This window comes from Mustela nivalis, assembly GCF_964662115.1.
Source record: "Mustela nivalis genome assembly, chromosome: 17".
Taxonomy (NCBI): Eukaryota; Metazoa; Chordata; class Mammalia; order Carnivora; family Mustelidae; genus Mustela; species Mustela nivalis.
The window spans coordinates 61,837,147-61,854,581 of record NC_139036.1 but is presented as its reverse complement, the minus strand read 5'-3'; the positions used below and the strand labels follow the sequence as shown (position 1 = coordinate 61,854,581).

The following is a 17,435-nucleotide window of genomic DNA, read 5'->3' as shown; positions in this document are numbered from 1 at the left end:
CAAAACCACACGGCTTTGCCTACTGTAGCTTTGTAGGAAGTTTTGAAATTAGGAAGTATCTGCACGCCAGCTCTTTTCTTGTTCTTTTTCAACATCGTTGTAGGTACGTAGGCCCCTTATATCCTTACGAATTTGAGGATGATTTTTCTATTTCTGCACAAGGCCATGGGGCTTCCAGTAGGGGCTGTACTGAAGCCGCGCCTCGCTTCCCGGGGTATTGCTGTCACAGCAATAGGGTTCCCCCCCAGGAACACAGGAGAAATATCCATTTATTCAGGGTTTTGTCATTTCTTTCAGCAGTGCTTTGTTCATAGTTTTGAACTACAAATCTCCTATCGCCGTGGTTACATTTACTCTGAAGGATTCTGTTCTTTTAATGCTTTGATAGATGGAGTTGTTCTCTTGTAAGTCTCTGTTGGGCTGTTCATTGCCGTTGCCTAGAAATACAGCCGATCTTCGTGTCTTGGCCTTGGACACTGCACCCTTGCCGAATTCTTTGCTGTAGCAGTTGCTGTTTGTGTGGAGCCTGTGGGACCTTCCATCTGTAGAGTCGTGTCATCTGCAGAGATGGTGTCGCTTCTTCCTTTCCCACTTACGTGCCTTCTCTTTCTCTGGCCCGGTTGCTGTGGCGAGGCCCTCCAGAGCGCTGGCAAACAGCTGTGCTGAGGGCAGGCGTCTTGTCTCTTTCTTGATCTTGTAGGAAAAACGTTCAGTCTGTTACCATTCAGGGTGAGGTAGACTGTGCATCTCTGCGTTTTTCCTGCTAGAATTTCGTTGAGTTTCTTGGCCATTGTACATCAGACTTGGGGAGCTGTCAACCTCAATTTCTTGTATTTTCCTGCTCCTTTCTCTCTCTCCTTCCTCGGGCATTCCGACAGTAGGAATAGCTGTGCGCCGAATGGTGTCCCCAGGCCCAACCCTTCCTTCCTGCCTTGACCCTCCTCCCTCCGCCTCTCTTCCCGCACTCGCTTCCTTGTCTCCCTTGCCTCTGCCCACCACCCCCAGGCAGATTACGTTGCTGTGACCACCCTGTCTTTGAGTTCATGATTTTTCGTGCCGCCTGCCCAAATCTGCTTTGGGACACCTGACGTCAAGGTCTTATTTCAGATGTCCTTTTCCACTCCAGAATTTCTGCTTGGTTCCTTTTTATAATTTCTCTTTTTTGGTTTCCCTACTTGTTCATACACTGTTCTGGTTTTTTCTAATTCTTTGTCCATGGTTTCCATCAGCTCTTTAAGCATATTTAAGACAATTAATTTAAAGTCTTTTGTCTAGGGGCACCCGGGTCGCTCAGTTGGTTGTGCGTCTGCTTCGGCTCGGGCCATGATCACAGGGTTCTGGGATCGAGCCCCGCCTTAGTCTCCCTGCTCAGCGGGGAGCCTGCTTCTCCCTGTCCCTCTGCTGCTGCTCCCCCTGCTTGTGAGCTCTCTCACTTTCTCTGTCAAATAAATAAAATCTTTAAAAAATAGAGTCTTTTGTCTAGTAAGTCTAGTTTCTGGCCTTCCTTACAGATGGTCTATCAATTTTTTCCCCTGTGAGTGGCCCACAGTTTACTGTTCCTTTCTGTGCTATGTAATTTTTTTGTTGGCAGCTGCACATGTGAATACCGCAGCACGGGAACCCTGGAAATCAGACTCTCTCCGCATCCCAAGGGACTGCTATTGCTTCATGAAGGCTCGAGTCATCCGTTCGCTTGATGACTGTTCCAGCTGCTTTTGCAAAGACTGTATTCCTCGTCTTGTGTGGTCTCTGAAGTCTGTTCCTTTAGCTTGTGTTCAGCTGATGTTTTTGCCAGAGATTTCCTTAAATTCACGAGAGAGTGAATGAGGGGTATGGGGAGGTGGGCAGAGGGAGAGGGGGAGAAAGAATCTTAAGCAGGTTCCACGATCATTGCAGAACTTGACTCAGGATTCGATCTCATGACCCTGAGTGACCTGAGCTGAAATCAAGTTCAGGTACTTAACTGACTGAGCCACCCAGGCTCCTCTTTTTTTATTGTTTTTTAAGCCATCTCTAGACCTAGCGTGGCGCTTGAACTCACAAGCCTGAGATAAAGAGTTGCACGTCCTCCTGATGGAGCCAGGGGGGCACCCCCAGGGTTGATGTATTGAAATGTATCTAAATGTAATACAGACTTCTCTTTTTTTGCTCCATTTACCTTATGTTGTCTTAGCGCACTGGCCCCTGTATCACTACTCAACACCCTTCTTTGTGCTGACTTTCCCGGTTTCAGGTCAGCTCTGACTGGAAAGAACATACCTACTCTTAATTCTTTTGATCAGTATTAGCATGATACCTTTTTCTCCAACTATTTCTTCTAATCTGTGTGTGTCTTTTTATTTAAGGCGGGTTTCTTACAGACAACATGCAGTAGGGTCTTGGTTTTTGATTCACGTTGACAATCTGTCTTTTACTTTACATTTCAACCAGTGATGTTCAAAGTGATTACTGACGCAGCCGGATGAACGTCTGCTTCTGTTGTCACCGTTTCCTCTGTGTTGCCCTCCTTTGAAAATGATCTGCCTGGGTACAGGGGTTTGGGGGCATTTTTCCTGCTTGTTCCCTGAGCTTCTGGACCTGTGGTTTCATGTCTCACATTAATTTGGGGGAAATTCTCCATCATCATTGTTTCAAATATTTCCTCTGTTTCTTTGAAGAGCTCCAGGATTCTGGAGTGTGCTGCCCCGACGAGTACGCACACACGCCATGTGATCCTCCCGCAGCCCTTGGATAGTCTCAGCTTTTGGTTTGATTTCGGTCTTTGTTCTCTTTTCAGTTTTGGAAGTTTCTGCTGATAATTCCCAAAGTGCAGGGACCCTTTGCTCAGCTGTGTCGTCTGCTGATGCGCCCACCAGAGACACTGACTGGTGTTGCGTTTCCGATCCCCACCCTTTCTCTTTGGTTCGTTGTCGGGTTCCCGTCTGTGTCTCCGCACGATGCCCATCACGCTTGCTGCGGTCTCCTCCGCATCAGAGCCCCTGGTGTGGTCATAACCACAGCTGCTTTATGTCCCTTGCCCTGTTGGCACGGAGGCAGCTCTCTCTCCAAACGGTTTTCCCTTTAAGTTAAGGCTTGTCATTTTTTTTGACAGCTGGAGCTGCTGCACTGTGGAAGGAACTGCTGTGAGGCCTTTAGGGAGGCAGCTGTAGGGAGGGTGGTCTGTCACTGCGGTCAGGCTCGGTCTCCAGTGAGCCTTGAGCCTGCGGCTCTGTGCTTCTCGGCTTTCTACCCTGCTCAGGTGGGGCTGAAAGCTGGGTAGGGGGGTGGGGGGCTGGACTTGGGTGTTCCCCTTCCCCCGGGCAGTCAGGCCGCTAACCCTCTAGCAGCTTAGGCGCCATTAACCCATTAACGGGTTTTCCCTTAGGGTCTCTTCTGAAGCTGCTTCCGTGGATCTCAGGATAGTTTTCCTCTGTCCCCGCTTCTTCAGTATTTCCCGAGCGGCTGGTTGAGCTTCTGCCGGTGAGGCTGTCCCTCCCGCCCGCACACAGCCTCCCACAGCTCATCAGCACCCCGGCCCCCCGTGAGGTTTGCCTAGCGCAGCACTGGCCCCCTCTGCCGACCTCTGCAAGGGTCCGTGCTCGGGTCAGCTGCCGCTCCCTGCCTCGGCCACTGGCTCTCTGGTCTTTGGGAAGCATTTGGCCCCCAGGGCCTTCTGACTCCTGTGGATCCAAGAAAGGCTCTTGCTTTTTCAGTGTTCAGCTGTTTACTTGCCAGGAGAGAGTGGCAGCTTCCAAGCTCCTGACGTGTGGGAAGTAAAAACCAAAGTCCTTGCTTCATTTTGAGGCTCTTGTTTGGTGCTTAAACCCTCAGGGATGTTAAATGTGTCTTGGTGAGTGAACCCTCTATCATTATGTAATGTTCTTGTTTATACCTGGTAATTTTCCTTATTCTGAGGTCTGCTTTGTTTGACATTAACAGCTACTCCAACGTTTTTTGATGTGTTTGCAGAATACAGCTTTCCCATCCTTTTACTTTTAACCTATCCATATCATTTAGAGTGAGTTGGGCCTTATTTTTGATCCAGTCTATCTCTTTTATTTAAAAAATTTTATTGGGCACCTGGGTGGCTCAGTTGGTTAAGCCACTGCCTTCAGCTCAGCTCATGTTCCCGGATTCCTGGGATCGAGCCCCACGTTGGGCTCCCAGATCTGGGAAGTCTGCTTCTCCCTCTGACCTTCTCCTCTCTCTGCTCTCTCTCACTCTCCCTCAAATAAATAAAATCTTTTTAAAAAATTTAAAAAATCATCATTGAAGTAGAGTGGACACGTGGTTTTCTGTTGCAGGTGTACAACGCAGCGACTCCAGTTCTGCACCTCTCACTCCCACCTCGTGTTGCCATCGGTCATTGCATGGTTACGGTATTACCGACTGTGTCCCCTATGCTCTGCTTTTCAGCTTCTCGACTTAGTTTACAACTGGAAGTCTGTACCTCCTAGTCCCCTTCACCTGTTTCACCCATTCCCCACCTCCTCTGGCAGCCACCAGTTTGTTCTCTGTATTCCTGGGTCTCTTCGTTGTTCATTTATTTTCTTTTTTCGATGCCATATGTGAGTGAAATCGTACAGTATTTATCTCTCTCTTACTCCTTTGACCTAATACCCTCTAGGGCCATCCATGTTGTTGCAGATGGCGAGATCTCATCCTTTTTTCTGGCTGAGTAGTATTCCAGCGTAGATACTACACATCTCGTGGACCTGGTCATCCGTGAGTGGGCACTTGGGCTGCTGCCACAGCTTGGCTGCTGTAACCGTCCTGCAGTAAACATTAAGGGCACATACAGCTTTTCAAATTACTATCTTTGTTTTCTTTGGGTAAATAACCAGTAGTGGAATTACTGCATCATAGGGTAATTTCTCTATTTTTTAACTTTTTGAAGACCATCCATACTGTTTCCCACACTTTACATTCTCACCAACAGTGCAGGGAAGTTCACTTTCTCCAGATCCTCACCAACACTCGTGACTCCTTGTCTTTTTGGTAACGGCCATCCTGACAGGTGCGAGGTGATCTCTCATTGTAGTTCTGGTTCGCGTTTCCCTCACGATTGTTGATGAGCATCTTACTGGTGAAGGATAGGAGAAATGCAGGCCTGGACAAGAGGCCCCAGCCACCCTATAGAGAAAACCACTGTTAAAAGGACTTTACATCACCCTGGAAGGAGCCCTCTACTTTTTTCCCCCTTTCCCATTTGAATGGACAAAAACCTGACTGGGTGACAGGCATGGAGGGTTAATCAGATTAAAACAGCCCTGTCGACAACCTAAAAAAACCCCTTAGACTTAGAAACTCCGGTGGCAACCGTCTCGGGTGACCTCCCTCTTTGGGAGCTTTGTACCGTTACTCAGTGAACTTTGCTGCCTCCACTCTTCATCTGGTCCGCCTGTCCGTTCTTTGAAGCAGCAGGACCAAGAGCCACATGCACTGAAAGAGAAGCCACCGGTAATATTTTCATGTGTCTGTTGGTCATCTGTGTTTTCTTGGAAGAAATGTCTATTCAGGTCCCCCGCCCACATTTTAATCATATTTTGGGGCGGGGGTAGGTTGTATAAGTTCTTTCTTTTGGACGCTAACTCGTTCTCAGACATATCGTTTGCAAATGACCTGTCTCATTCAGGAGGTTGCCTTTTTGTTTGTTGATGGTAAACTTTGCTTTCCAGACTTCTGTTTTGGTATAGTCCCCAAAGTTTATTTTTGTTTTTCTTGCCTGAAGAGACATGTTCGTAAATACGTTGCTGTGACTGATGTCCAAGGAGTTACAGCCTGTTTTCTTCTACGTGTTTTATGGTTTCAGATTTCACATTTAGGTCCTAAATCCATTTTGAGTTTATTTTTTATGTGTAGAACAAGAAAGTGGTTCCGTTTTCCCAAAACCATTTGTCGTCTTTTCCCCATTGTATATTTTTGCCCCCTTAAGCTGGGTTTCTTGCTGGGCTCTCTGCTGTTCTGTCGGCATCTGTGCCTGTCTTTGTGCCAGTACCGTACGGTCTTATTTATTTTTTTAAAGATTTTATTTATTTATTTGACAGACAGAGATCACAAGTAGGCAGAGAGGCAGGCAGAGAGAGAGAGGAGGAAGCAGGCTCCCTGCTGAGCAGAGTGCCCGATGTGGGGCTCGATCCTAGGACCCTGAGATCATGACCTGAGCCGAAGGCAGAGGCGTTAACCCACTGAGCCCCCCAGGCGCCCCCTGTACTGTTTTATTACAGCTTTCTAGATGATTTGGAAATCTGCCATTTTGATACCTCCAGCTTTGCTGTTCTTTCTCAAGAGTGCTTTGGCTCTTTGTGGTCTTCTGTGGTACAATACAAATTTTAGGACTTTGTTCTAGTTCTGCGAAAAATGCTATCTGTATTTTGCTAGGGATTGCACTAAATCTATAGATTGCTTTGGGCAGAGTATAGACATTTAACAATATTGGTTCTTCCAACCCATGAGCATGAAATAGCTTTCCATTTATTTGTGTCATTTCACTTTCCTTCATCACTATTTTAGTGTTCAGAGTACAGGTCTTTCAGCTCCTTGGTTAAATTTAATATTCCTAGGTTTTTTATTCTTTTTTTTTTTTAAGACTTTTATTTATTTAAGAGAACAAACACAAGCAAGGGGAGTGGCAGGCAGAGGGAGAGAGAGAAGCAGCCTCCCTGCCAAGTGTGGAGTCCTACATGGGTCTTGATCGCAGGACCTGGAGATCATGACTGAGCTGAAGTCAGACACTTAGCCAAGTTAGCCACGCAGGCGTCCTGGTATTTTATTCTTTTTGATGCATTTGAAAATGCTACTTTAAAAAATTTCTGACAATCTCTTTTAATTGGCATGATTAGGCTGTTTATATTTAATGTAATTATTGATGATTCTGCCATATTTCTGGCCTAGTTCATGTTTTTCTTCCTGTTGGTTTTATGTTCCCTGCCTCCTTTTGTATTATTTGAAACACTTTTTACATTCCACTTACCTTTTAGCTTTTTGTTCAGTATTATTGGTGATTGCAGTAATGATCACAATATTCTAAGCAGTTTTTCAGTCTACTTCAGAGTTAGTGTCTCACCACTTCAAGTGCAATGCGGAGGCCCGTTGACCCTTGGCCTCCTCCTTTATACTGTCCTTTTTGTCAATATGACATTTGCGTACACTGAAAACCCTGAAAGACAGTAACTGTTATATTGCAAAGTCAGACATCTTTTAAAGAACTTGAGAGGAAACATTAGCGTATTTGCCCAGATCTTCCCATTTCTGCTGAGTTTTCTTCATTCCTCAAGTTCCAAGTTTCTCTCTGCCATTTACTTTTTGCCTGAAGAACGTCCTTTAACATTGCCTTCTGAGAGCTCCCATGGTTCAGGACTCTTAGTTGTCCTTCGTCTAGGAATATCATTTCATCTGTATTCCTGGTATTTTCTGTGGACATAGTATTCTAGTTGGATGGTTACTTTCAGCCTTAAAAGCTCTCCAGTCAGGGGCGCCTGGGTGGCTCAGTGGTTTGGGCTGCTGCCTTCGGCTCAGGTCATGATCTCAGGGTCCTGGGATCGAGCCCCGTATCGGGCTCTCTGCTCCGCAGGAAGCCTGCTTCTCTCTCTCTCTCTCTCTCTCTCTCTCTCTCTCTGCCTGCCTCTCTGCGTACTTGTGATCTCTGTCAAATAAATAAATAAAATCTTAAAAAAAAAAAAAAAAGTTCTCCAGTCATATGGCCTCTTCGGTGTCTGATGAGAAACCTGTAGTTATTCACATTGTTGTTACTCTGTGTATAAGGAGTCACTTTTCTTTGGTGGCTTTCAAGATTAAAAAGCTTCAGTTTCATTGGTCCTTGGTGTTTTGACATAGTTTTGAGTTTAACTTTTTGGGGTTTACTGAGCCTTGTGAATCTGTACATTTGTCTTTTGTCAGATTTGAAGTATTTTCAACCATTTTTGAAAGTTTTTTTTTACACCAACGTTTTTCTCCTTTTGCTGGGAATCCAATAAACACATACAGGAAGTCTTGATATACTGTCCCACAAGTCCCCGAGGCTCCGTTTGTTTGTTTCCAAATGTTTTTGTTTACCCATTGTATTTTTCACTTTGAACTTTTGGTTTATTTCAAGAGCATTTGCTCTTCTTTCATGGAGTATGGTTATAATAAAACATATTTATATAAAAGTTCTAATTATCTTCTTCTGAGTATTCCAAAACATTTAAGTTGACATGTGTTAACTTTCTTTCCCTTTTAAAGATGTTCCTGGCTCTTTGAATGGTAACTGTGGATTGTATTCTGGACATCTTTAATATCCTGAGACACTGAGTCTTATTAAAATCCTTTAGAATGTTGTTGGAATCAGGCAAATAATCTATGTTCAGACTGAATGTGCTGATCTGCCCCAGGTGGGCTGTGGTTCTGACATCCGTTGTTTACCAAGCCCACGCAGTGCTCTTTGGGTCTATGCCTGTGGGCACCACCAGGGACCAATCTCTACAGTCATTCACTTCGTAGAGTATCTACTTCCTCAGGTTAGTTCCAGGCACATACAGCTCACGGTGAACCCAGGTATCATACAGGCCTTGGGGGATTTTGCCATATTTCCATTTTCCAGATACTGCTCGTGTTTCCCGGTCCTTTGGCTGAAAAAGTTCAGGTTTTGCCTCCCTTTTGGTGCTGCACACTATGACTAGGTCCAGCTTGGGGCCAAAGTTGAGGCCCCAAGGAAGGAAAAACATCACAGGGATTCTTCCCTCCACCCACACCCTCTTTGGAATGAATGTACAGGTGTCCCCTTTTCCGGTCCCTGTTGTCTGAGTACTGTGTGTCCAGAGCCGGTCCCTGCATGCAGGTGTAGCAGCTTCATGACCTCCAAGTCCACGGGCCCTTCCCGTGCTCTGCCAAGTGGAGAAGGGGTGTCCCTCAGTACTGTGTTGTCTGGTTCTAATCTGCAGTTCTGGTGTTCAGGCTCCCCAGGAGATACAAGAGGGGAAAATAGGGGAAAATCCTCACTATAGTGTTGTTCCGGGAGTTTTAATCTCCCAGCCCGTTTGTCTGCTACTGTTTTTCAGAGAACTGCGATAACTGCTTTATTATTTAAGGGTTGTTAGTTGCAACCCCTGCGAAGACATAGGGCAGACTGTGCCTACACTGTGGGGAGCTCTGAAGGGCATTTCCAAACTCAGGCAGTTTGTGCCCACAGGCTTACCCGTGTCCTCAGAGCTCCCGAGACCCTGGTTAACATCCGGTGTTGCTGTGGACATAAACGTGGAGGGAGCAGTGGTGGTAAGTCTGTGCGGCGCAGCATGTCACAGAAGCCTGCGAGTGCTGGCCGGCGGCCTATGGTGTCACGGTACCCCATGGTCCTTACACCTCCGTCTGTGCCCGAACGCATCACAGGGCGACTGCGGGTGGGTTCACAGCACGCCCTGAGGTCTACACTGAAGATGAAACGTGGCCCTGATTGGGGGGCTCCCTCGAACGGGCAGTGCTTTTCCTACAAGGGAGGACCTCCCGTTAGCAAAATGTTTCCTTTCTCTGAAGGCTCTTCCCTTCAGCATCTTCTTCCTGGACAAAGGTAGTTTATCCTCTCGGGCAGCTGTCACCTCTCTTTGGACACAGTTCAATCTCAAGGTGAACCTCATGAATTACCAGAGGAACACTGCCTGAGAGAAGCGGGGCTAAGGCTGGACACACTTTCTGGCATCGGTGAACACAGCGCAGGCAGATCTCAAACTGCCCGCCATGCTGCTTCCTTGTGCAAGAGAAAGCGTCTCAGTGTAGGAACGAAGCCCCCCTCAACCCGCCGAGCTCTGTCCTTGAGCCCTGAGGTGCCGCTTCTCTGAGCTCCCACAGAGCCTTGTGCCAGCCTTCTCGGTCGCTCCTCCTTCCCCCGCTGCCCGGAGTCCACAAGCTCCAGGACACCAGCAGCCCAGGGCACGGGCATTCTGGTGGCTGGACGGTCATCGTGTTAGAACGTGGAGCTCACAGAGCCACGTGCCTCTTTAGGTGAGACTCATCCCGTGGCAGGATAAATCTCAGCGGTTTGCAGTGATCCTGATTCTTAGATTGAAGGCCATGGTTGTAGAAGAAGCAACAGCAACAACCACAACCTCAAGTAGGTTGCACAACTGCGGTGTCACAGATGAGAATCAGTGACTCCATGACCGTTGTCTGCAACGCCCCGTGCCTCTTCCTTGTGGAAACACTGAACACCCCTTCCTGGTGGCAGAACAGACACCCCGGTCAGCCCAAGCAGCTCCTTTGTAATTTGTTCCAGTGTTCTAGGCCTTTGGCATGCTGAAGGCACCAAAAAAAAAAAAAGAAAAAAGAAAAAAAGAAAAAGCTTGCCTCAGTTTATCAAAATGACAATGATACTCTATTAAAATTAGTAAAAATATTTTATTGAATTTCAGGAACTTGGTAATTTTAAAATGTCATATCTTTGCACACAAATTACTACTATACTTTCTAAGGTTGTGGAGGTCAGGACTGGAAGATTGTCACTTATCGCCTTGTGTCACACAGCACAGAGGTCCCGAGTCCTGGCCCTGCCCTGCCCCTTCTGACCATGACTCAGGGTCTGTACTGCTGTTCTAGGGACGACGGCCAAGGGGGTGGTGTCTTCGAGGAGCTCAGCTGTTCACGTGGAGACTGACACCGCCAGAGTGAAGATGGATCCAAAATCACGCCCAGACTCCTCAGAACACGCCTGTCACGTGGCTCACACGTGAGTTTTTTCGTGGTTTTGTTTGGTTCAGGGCAAAGCTATTGAAGTTCCTAGTCCCTCGGGGGCTCAGAAGTTTGGCAAAGATCAAAGCAGAAACCTCTTGAAGTAACACGTTCAGGAGCAGCCAGCGATCTGTGGAAGGGCCCAGGCAGCAAGCAGGGTGGCAGGGACACGGACTCGGGGACCTGGGCTGTTGTGAGGGCGCTCGGAAAGTCAGAGCTAAACGGAACGGTTTTAAGAGCTCTGGGCTACGGCTCTGTTAATCCGTGGTTTTTCCTGCCCTGTCCTCGATATTCTTCCATTTCCACGTGCCAGTCGAGCCAACTGAACGAGGCCACCGGAGCAAAAAGGCCCCCAAGCCCTCTGGAAAAGGCACGCGCCAGCTACTTGACACCAACAAACTAGCCGCCTCTTTATCAAAATTTGAGAACTGGGAGCCTTTTTTTTTTTTAACTTACAATCCAGCCTCCAGACCCACACAGTGTCTTGTGTTTTAGGCTCGGAAATGACCAACTGAGGGACTGGGCTTCCTTAGGGAGCATCTGCCCGTCTTTCTGGATGGTGACAGGGACACGGCTGTGTAGACACATCTCCAGGAGGACATACGATATGTTTGCCCAATCCACGGTTCCTGCTGGGGTCAGTCCTGACCACTCACCTGCCCAGAGCTCAGGCAGGGCCTACAGAAGCCACAACTGGCAGGTCCAGACCACTCAGTGGAGCGAACTGACCGTCCACAAGACGCAACTGCAACCCGAGTTATTTTGCAAACTGCAAACCTTCTGAGTAAAAAGACAAAAATATACATCCCAAGGTGTCTAAAGTGCCCGGAAGTTGCAGACCGCTGCCCTGAGGTGCTCCGAGCCGCCAGGAGGGGCTGCAGCTCAGATCTGGCTACTGTCACACACGGTATCATTCACATGATGGTTTCGTTTTTATTTTCTAAATGGCTGCGTTAGAAATCCAGCTAGTGTGCAGTAATTTCATAATTTTTAATACGCATCATCTGCAGTAACATTGTGACAGCTCCATACTGGGGGTGACACACAATACTTAAACAGATTTATCATATTTGGTCTGTAGGTAAATTATAAATGTTTTAAAATTGCCTAAATATACCATTCTGAGCCGTTTCATTCCACCAGGAAAATACAGGGTTTTTTTCCCTCTCTTTTAAAAAAAAAATTAAATACCAAAATAACTACATTTAAATAAATAACATGATGATGATGACATTTTAAAGTTCACAATAAGGCCGAAGCCCTCTTCTGTTTGCACGGCTGCTCAGCCTGACCCCCTGGTACACTCTGGGAAGGCCCGTGGCTTTCTTCTGGGGAGTGTGACTGAGGCTGGGTGGCCCGACTGCTGTCTCAGCTTTGTTTCCTTTCGTCCCACTTTTGTTTTTTGTAGGACAGAAGTCAGCGTTAGGACTGCTTCAGTTCTGAGAGGCTGAGGGGGATTTCCTGTTACCAACCAGAGAAGGACCTGGATGTTTCCGAGACCCTCCTGTCCGCCCACTCAGCGTCTGCTCCACCCCAGCACCTGCTCCCCGCACGCCGGGCAGACCGCAGCGTCCTCAGTGGGCGGCAGGTCGGACGATGGCTCTGGGCCCAGGAGCGGTGACAGTGACTAGCGAACGTGCCATGGAGAGACCTGTGACACCTGTCTGAAAAGGGTGTGTGGTATAAAGACTGAATCTTTTTTCCAAATGAAGGAGGAACAGTTCTGTCATTTTAAACACACACAACACTTAGGAGGTTTGTTTTACTTAGAGTGGAAAAATTATGCCAGGGACAAAGTCAACACAAAGGAACAAACAACAGAAAGTAGCAGGAAAGAGACCCAGTTAAGTGCAGCTCTGTGAGTCCACCAGTTCTTTCAGTCATGGTTAACATGCGGCCCAGCGTGGGCGTCCGTCTGTCTAGCCTGTCTGTCCATCCGTCCTAGATGCAGCCGGCACTTGCTCTACCACGGGAAAAACCCGCAGACGTCATCCTGCGGCTCCGGCTGAACGGTAACAGGACAGAAAAAAGGAAATCATTCCATAGGCTGAAAACAAACAACGAAAACAAAACTACATTGTTTCTTTTCCCCAAAGAAATCGACCCGGAAGGTCCTGTGTGATTCCAAAGTTTCCAGAGTAGAAATGGAGCGATCGGAAATGTCAAAGACCCCGTTATTTTGTAAAGAAAGGACACCTCAAAATATTCTAATTCCACATGTGAACAACAAAATACTGTCTCATCTACCAGTGCCGGCCCCAAGGGTCCTGGGAGGGTGGCAGGGACGGTCCCCGCCCTGTGCCGGCAGCTCCGCTGTGGAGGGACAAGCTGAGCTCGGGGTGGGGAGGCGCCGCCGGAAGCAGGTTTTGTTGCACGTGGTTTTGTTCAGGTGTGACTTCTGTCTTTTAGGAGTTTTAAGGCCACCTGGGTTTCGGGTTTTCAGTGCTGAGGTGAAGTCCAACCGCAGGGCCCTCTACCCACCGAGACCGCGCGCTCCAAGTGTCGGTGAGAGGCAGTGTCTCCTTTTGGCACCACAGAGTTGATACTCAAGTAAGCAAAGCCGTCCCAGCCGCTAGTTTTGGACGCCCTTCTCCCTGCCGGCGGCCGGCGGCGCGTCCACGCTCAGGGCGAGGACGATGCTCTCGCCGTCTTCCGTCTTGACCCGCTTCCGCTCCGGCGGCTCCGTCTGGTCGCCGTTCTGGCGCTTGGTGGGCAGGGACGCCGACGCCGACGCATGCGTGGCCAGCATGTGCAGGGGACTTGCCACCGCTGCAAAGAGACAGTGAGTCAGACCCCGTCCTCGTCCCCCAGCAGGCCCCCAGGGGACCGCCGGCACCCACTGGTACAGGCTCCCTGCCCAGAGCGCTGGCTCCTGCGTGGGACTGCTGCGGGGCACAGGAGTCTGGACGGGACTCCCAGGGACCAGAAACCCTAGAGCAGGTGAACTCGTCAGTGGGCATTCTCCGTGCCGGCTGGCACCCTTATCATCCGGAACAGTGTGCATCTCTCACAGAATCGGGTGGGGGGGAGGCTGAGGCTCAGGGTCGGGCACGGGGGCTGCCGCTGGCCTTCTCCTTGGTGCAGAGGCCCCTCGTGCCCCCGTCGCACTGGATGCTCCCGATCACACATGAGTTTGGGAGCCGGCATGTGGCCCAGGCTACCAGGGAGCTGCCAACAAGGAGAGCCCAGACTCGGTGCCACTGACACCCCTTCTGAGCCCCGGGACCTGGGGAGCTTATAAGCAGACACGTGCCCACAAGCCCCCAGGCCTGTGGAGAGGATACTCTCTGCCAGCATCCCTATCAGGGTCCCGACGTGAGGTCCCTAATTCCTGGTGCTATCTTCGGACCCCTCCTCAGACCAAGCCTGGGAAACAGCCTAGGGACGCAGAGGCGAGGGAAAGAAGACAGATGGGGGACTGTGTCCTAGAGTGGAAGGAGCAGATGAGCCAAGGTTGTCCTGATGACTCGGAAGGAAGAAGGGAAGGCTCCGGCCACAGGCAAATCAGAAGCTGAAATGCAAGGCCAAGAGGACCAAGCCCCAAGCCCAGGTGCCTAGTGACGGACTCCTCTACGAAGGTGCAGGGCACAAGAAGCTGGGGTGCACAGGAGGGACAGGCTCCTTCCCGGGCCCCTTGGCCTGGGGACGCACACCGGCTGCTGCAGACTCCGCCTGACCACTGGGCTGGCGCAGGGGTTGCCAGGGTGAGCCACAGGCACGGGAAGCAATTCCTTAGTTTAGAGCAACCTTTCTTGTACTTGTAGCTAGGAAACACCTAGCTTGTCTCTCTGGACAATCTCCTCACACAGGGGCTTAGGCGTCACTGCCGTGTGGCCCGGTCATGAAATGGCACCTGTCCTACACGATTTTTGCTGGACGAGCTACAGCCAACTAAGGTCTTCCAGATCTTGGCCACCTGAACTGGCACTGCTGAACTACAAGCTTCATCTGCCAGCTTGTCTGCTGGCTTTGTGCCCACGATCCCGCTGTGTGGGACACATGGGACTGGGAGGGCATCTTCTTGGGCAGATGCGCCCCAGGGGGGCTTTGGAGCCTGGCCACCTGGTGAGCCATCAGGCCCCGGCCCTGTGGAGAACATACCTCCTGACCCAGACAGGAGGCCGGGGTGGGGCTCTGCACACGGCCATGCCCTCCGGGAACCAAGAAAGGGACCAGCTCGACCCTGGCTGACTGGGGGGCCTCTGACTCCTCCATACCGTGCGTGCCTTCATCAGAAGGGAGCGCCCTGTCCCTGGCACAAGGGCCCGTGCGGCTGCTGGGGCAGCGCTGACAGGCAGCCGAGTTCCCGGCTGGGACACACAGCATAAGCGTGTCCCCGACACACGTGAGTGTTGCTGTCTGTCAGCTGATGCACACAGACCGTTTTCCACGTGCCTCTGGCGAAAGACCACTTACTTAGCCTGCACTGGTGACGCATGGAAACGGAGCCCAACAGCAGCTGGTCTAACCCTTGCATCCGGAAGGCGCATCCCAGCCTGCGGCACCAGACCTTCCCAGGACCACGCATCGGGCTCATTTTAAACGGGAGAGTCAACAGCAAACCATGACAACGGAGCCCTGGAGGAGGGAGCACTTGTGTTCGACCTCAGGGAGCCGCCCCGACCCCGCGCGCCCTGCGCTGCCTGACCAGGGATCGCAAACCACCACGGGCAGGCGAACGCGGAGGGTCAAGTGCACGAGGTCATCTCCGAAGGCCCACAGAGCCCCAGCCTCAGAGGCACAGCAGGTGCTTGGTGGCGCTCACAGCAGCAGGGGTGACGGAGCAACATGGCCCCCTCGGGGCGGGCGCCTCCACCCTCCCACGCCCCTCCGAGGAGTACACGGCAGCTCCCCGCTGCAGACCAGCCTCCCGAGCAGGCACTCTGCTGGCTCCAGATGCAGCCCTGCAAGGGGCCCTGGGGGAGGCCGGGCCGAACGGAGGCCCCAGCGTGCAGGCACCAGGACACAGGCACCTGCATCCCCACAAGACCCTTCCACCTCCTTAAAACCCGGCAGGCCGGACCCCTCGCACCCGGACCTCCAAGCAGCACAAGCAGAAGGGCTGGAGGCCACTTCCCGCAAGAAGGACGCACGGCGGCGAGTCCGATGGAGACGCTTCAGGGCGAGTGCAGGGTCGGCCTGGGACTTCTCCTTGAGGGTCACAGGAGAACATGGTCCGTAGAGTGAGGCGACCTTTCTTCTTGACACCCTCTGCCCCCCTGACAGAGGCCTAGGCTAGGCAGTCCCAACAGAGACCCACAAAGGCCACAGAGTACCTCTGGCCAGAACCACAGCCCAGCGGGGGGAGAGACTGAGGAATGGTCAGAAGCACGTTTTACTGGGGCGCCTGGGGGGCTCAGTCAGTGAAGCACCTGCCTTCGGCTCAGGTCATGATCTCAGCGTTCTGGAATGGGCCAGTGTTGTCAGGCTCTCTGCTCAGCGGGGAGCCTGCTCCTCCTCCCCCCTCTGCCTGCTGCTCCCCCTGCTTATACTCTCTCTCTGATAAATAAATAATTTTTTTTTTTTTTTTAAAGATTTTGTTTATTTGACAGAAACAGCGAGAGAGGGAACACAAGCAGGGGGAGTGGGAGAGGGAGAAGCAGGCTCCTCGCGGAGCAGGGAGCCCGATGCGGGGCTCAATCCCAGGAGCCCAAGATCATGACCTGAGCAGAAGGCAGACACTTAACGACCGAGCCTCCCCAGGTGGCCCATATATAAAATCTTAAGGAAAAAAAAAAAAGGCACATTTTCTGGGAAGCAGGTCGAGCAGCCCCAGAAGCTGCCGGGAAGAGGCTCCATCGCACTGCCCAGGCCTGACCTCCACACTCACTCTGAGGCCAGCATCGTCCCGATACCAAAGCAGACAAAACGACTCTAAGTAAACCGCGAACGGCCCTGCCAAATGGGGGACAGACCCCCTCAACGAGCCCGGAGCAGATCAAAGCCTGCAGCGTCTTGAACGGGTCGTACGCCACGGCCAGGCGGGACTCACCGCAGGGTGCGAGCGTGATTAGACGCAAGCCCAACCAGGGCAGCACACGACATTAATAAAGGAAAAAGCCCACATGAATCATTTTAACCCAGAAAAAGCATGGGACAGGGGCACCTGGGGGGCTTAGCTGGTGAAGACCCAACTTTTGGCTCAGGCTGTAATCTCGGGTGGTGGGACTGAGGCCCCTGCAGGGCTCCCTGCTCAGCGGGGAGTCGGCTCGACAGTCTCTCCCTCTGCTCCTCCCCCGCCCCCAAGCAGGCGCGCTCTTCAAACCACAAAACAGCCTGTGACAGGATCCGGCACCCCCAGGTGACGAAGCTACTCAGCAGACCGGAGGCAGACAGGAACGAAGTCTGTAAACGGCAACCACAGCCGGTATCAGCCTCGATGGTGATGGACAAAGCTCTCCCCTGAAGGCCGGAGCAGGACAAGGTGCTTGCTTTGCCACTGAGGTTCATTATTACCCTAATAAATCCACACAAGAAAACCCGCTAAACTAGAAACTAGTACAACCAATAAATGAATTCAGCCAAGCTGCAGGGAACAGTAGCAATAGGCAGAAGCCGGCAGGATGTCTACATGGCGGCAGCGAACCACTTCAGAAAGAATAGTCCCAAAGGAGTAACCCAGGAAGAAATTGAAGCTAGATTTTTACACTGCAAGTTACAGACCGTTGCTGGAAGAAATTAAAGGAGACCTGAACGGATGGAAAGCCGTCCATGCTCACAGACCGCAAGATGGGACGTTCCCAGCACACGACTGTCCG

General features: G+C 50.7%; 1 protein-coding gene and 1 long non-coding RNA gene across 5 annotated transcripts in view; one reads left to right on the top strand and one right to left on the bottom strand.

The window, feature by feature from the left end:
- Nucleotides 1-9,237: 9,237 nt before the first annotated feature.
- Nucleotides 9,238-17,270, top strand: LOC309850979. 2 transcript variants are annotated; one of them, XR_014304557.1, is made up of 3 exons: nucleotides 9,238-9,461; nucleotides 9,665-11,584; nucleotides 12,086-17,270. It is a non-coding gene; the product is annotated as an uncharacterized lncRNA (long non-coding RNA). The 2 variants fall into 2 exon arrangements; XR_014304558.1 differs by having other exon boundaries at nucleotides 9,238-11,584.
- FOXK2 (forkhead box K2) overlaps nucleotides 11,649-17,435 on the bottom strand; it is a 70,541-nt gene continuing 64,754 nt past the window's right edge. For 2 of the 3 annotated variants that reach the window (XM_082705572.1, XM_082705574.1), the window contains one exon: nucleotides 12,426-13,446. In XM_082705572.1, coding sequence (XP_082561698.1) covers nucleotides 13,250-13,446 — 197 coding nt within the window. In that variant the 3' untranslated portion in view covers nucleotides 12,426-13,249. Of the gene's footprint in view, nucleotides 13,447-17,435 lie in introns of all 3 variants that reach the window. The other variant, XM_082705573.1, reaches the window with a different exon arrangement.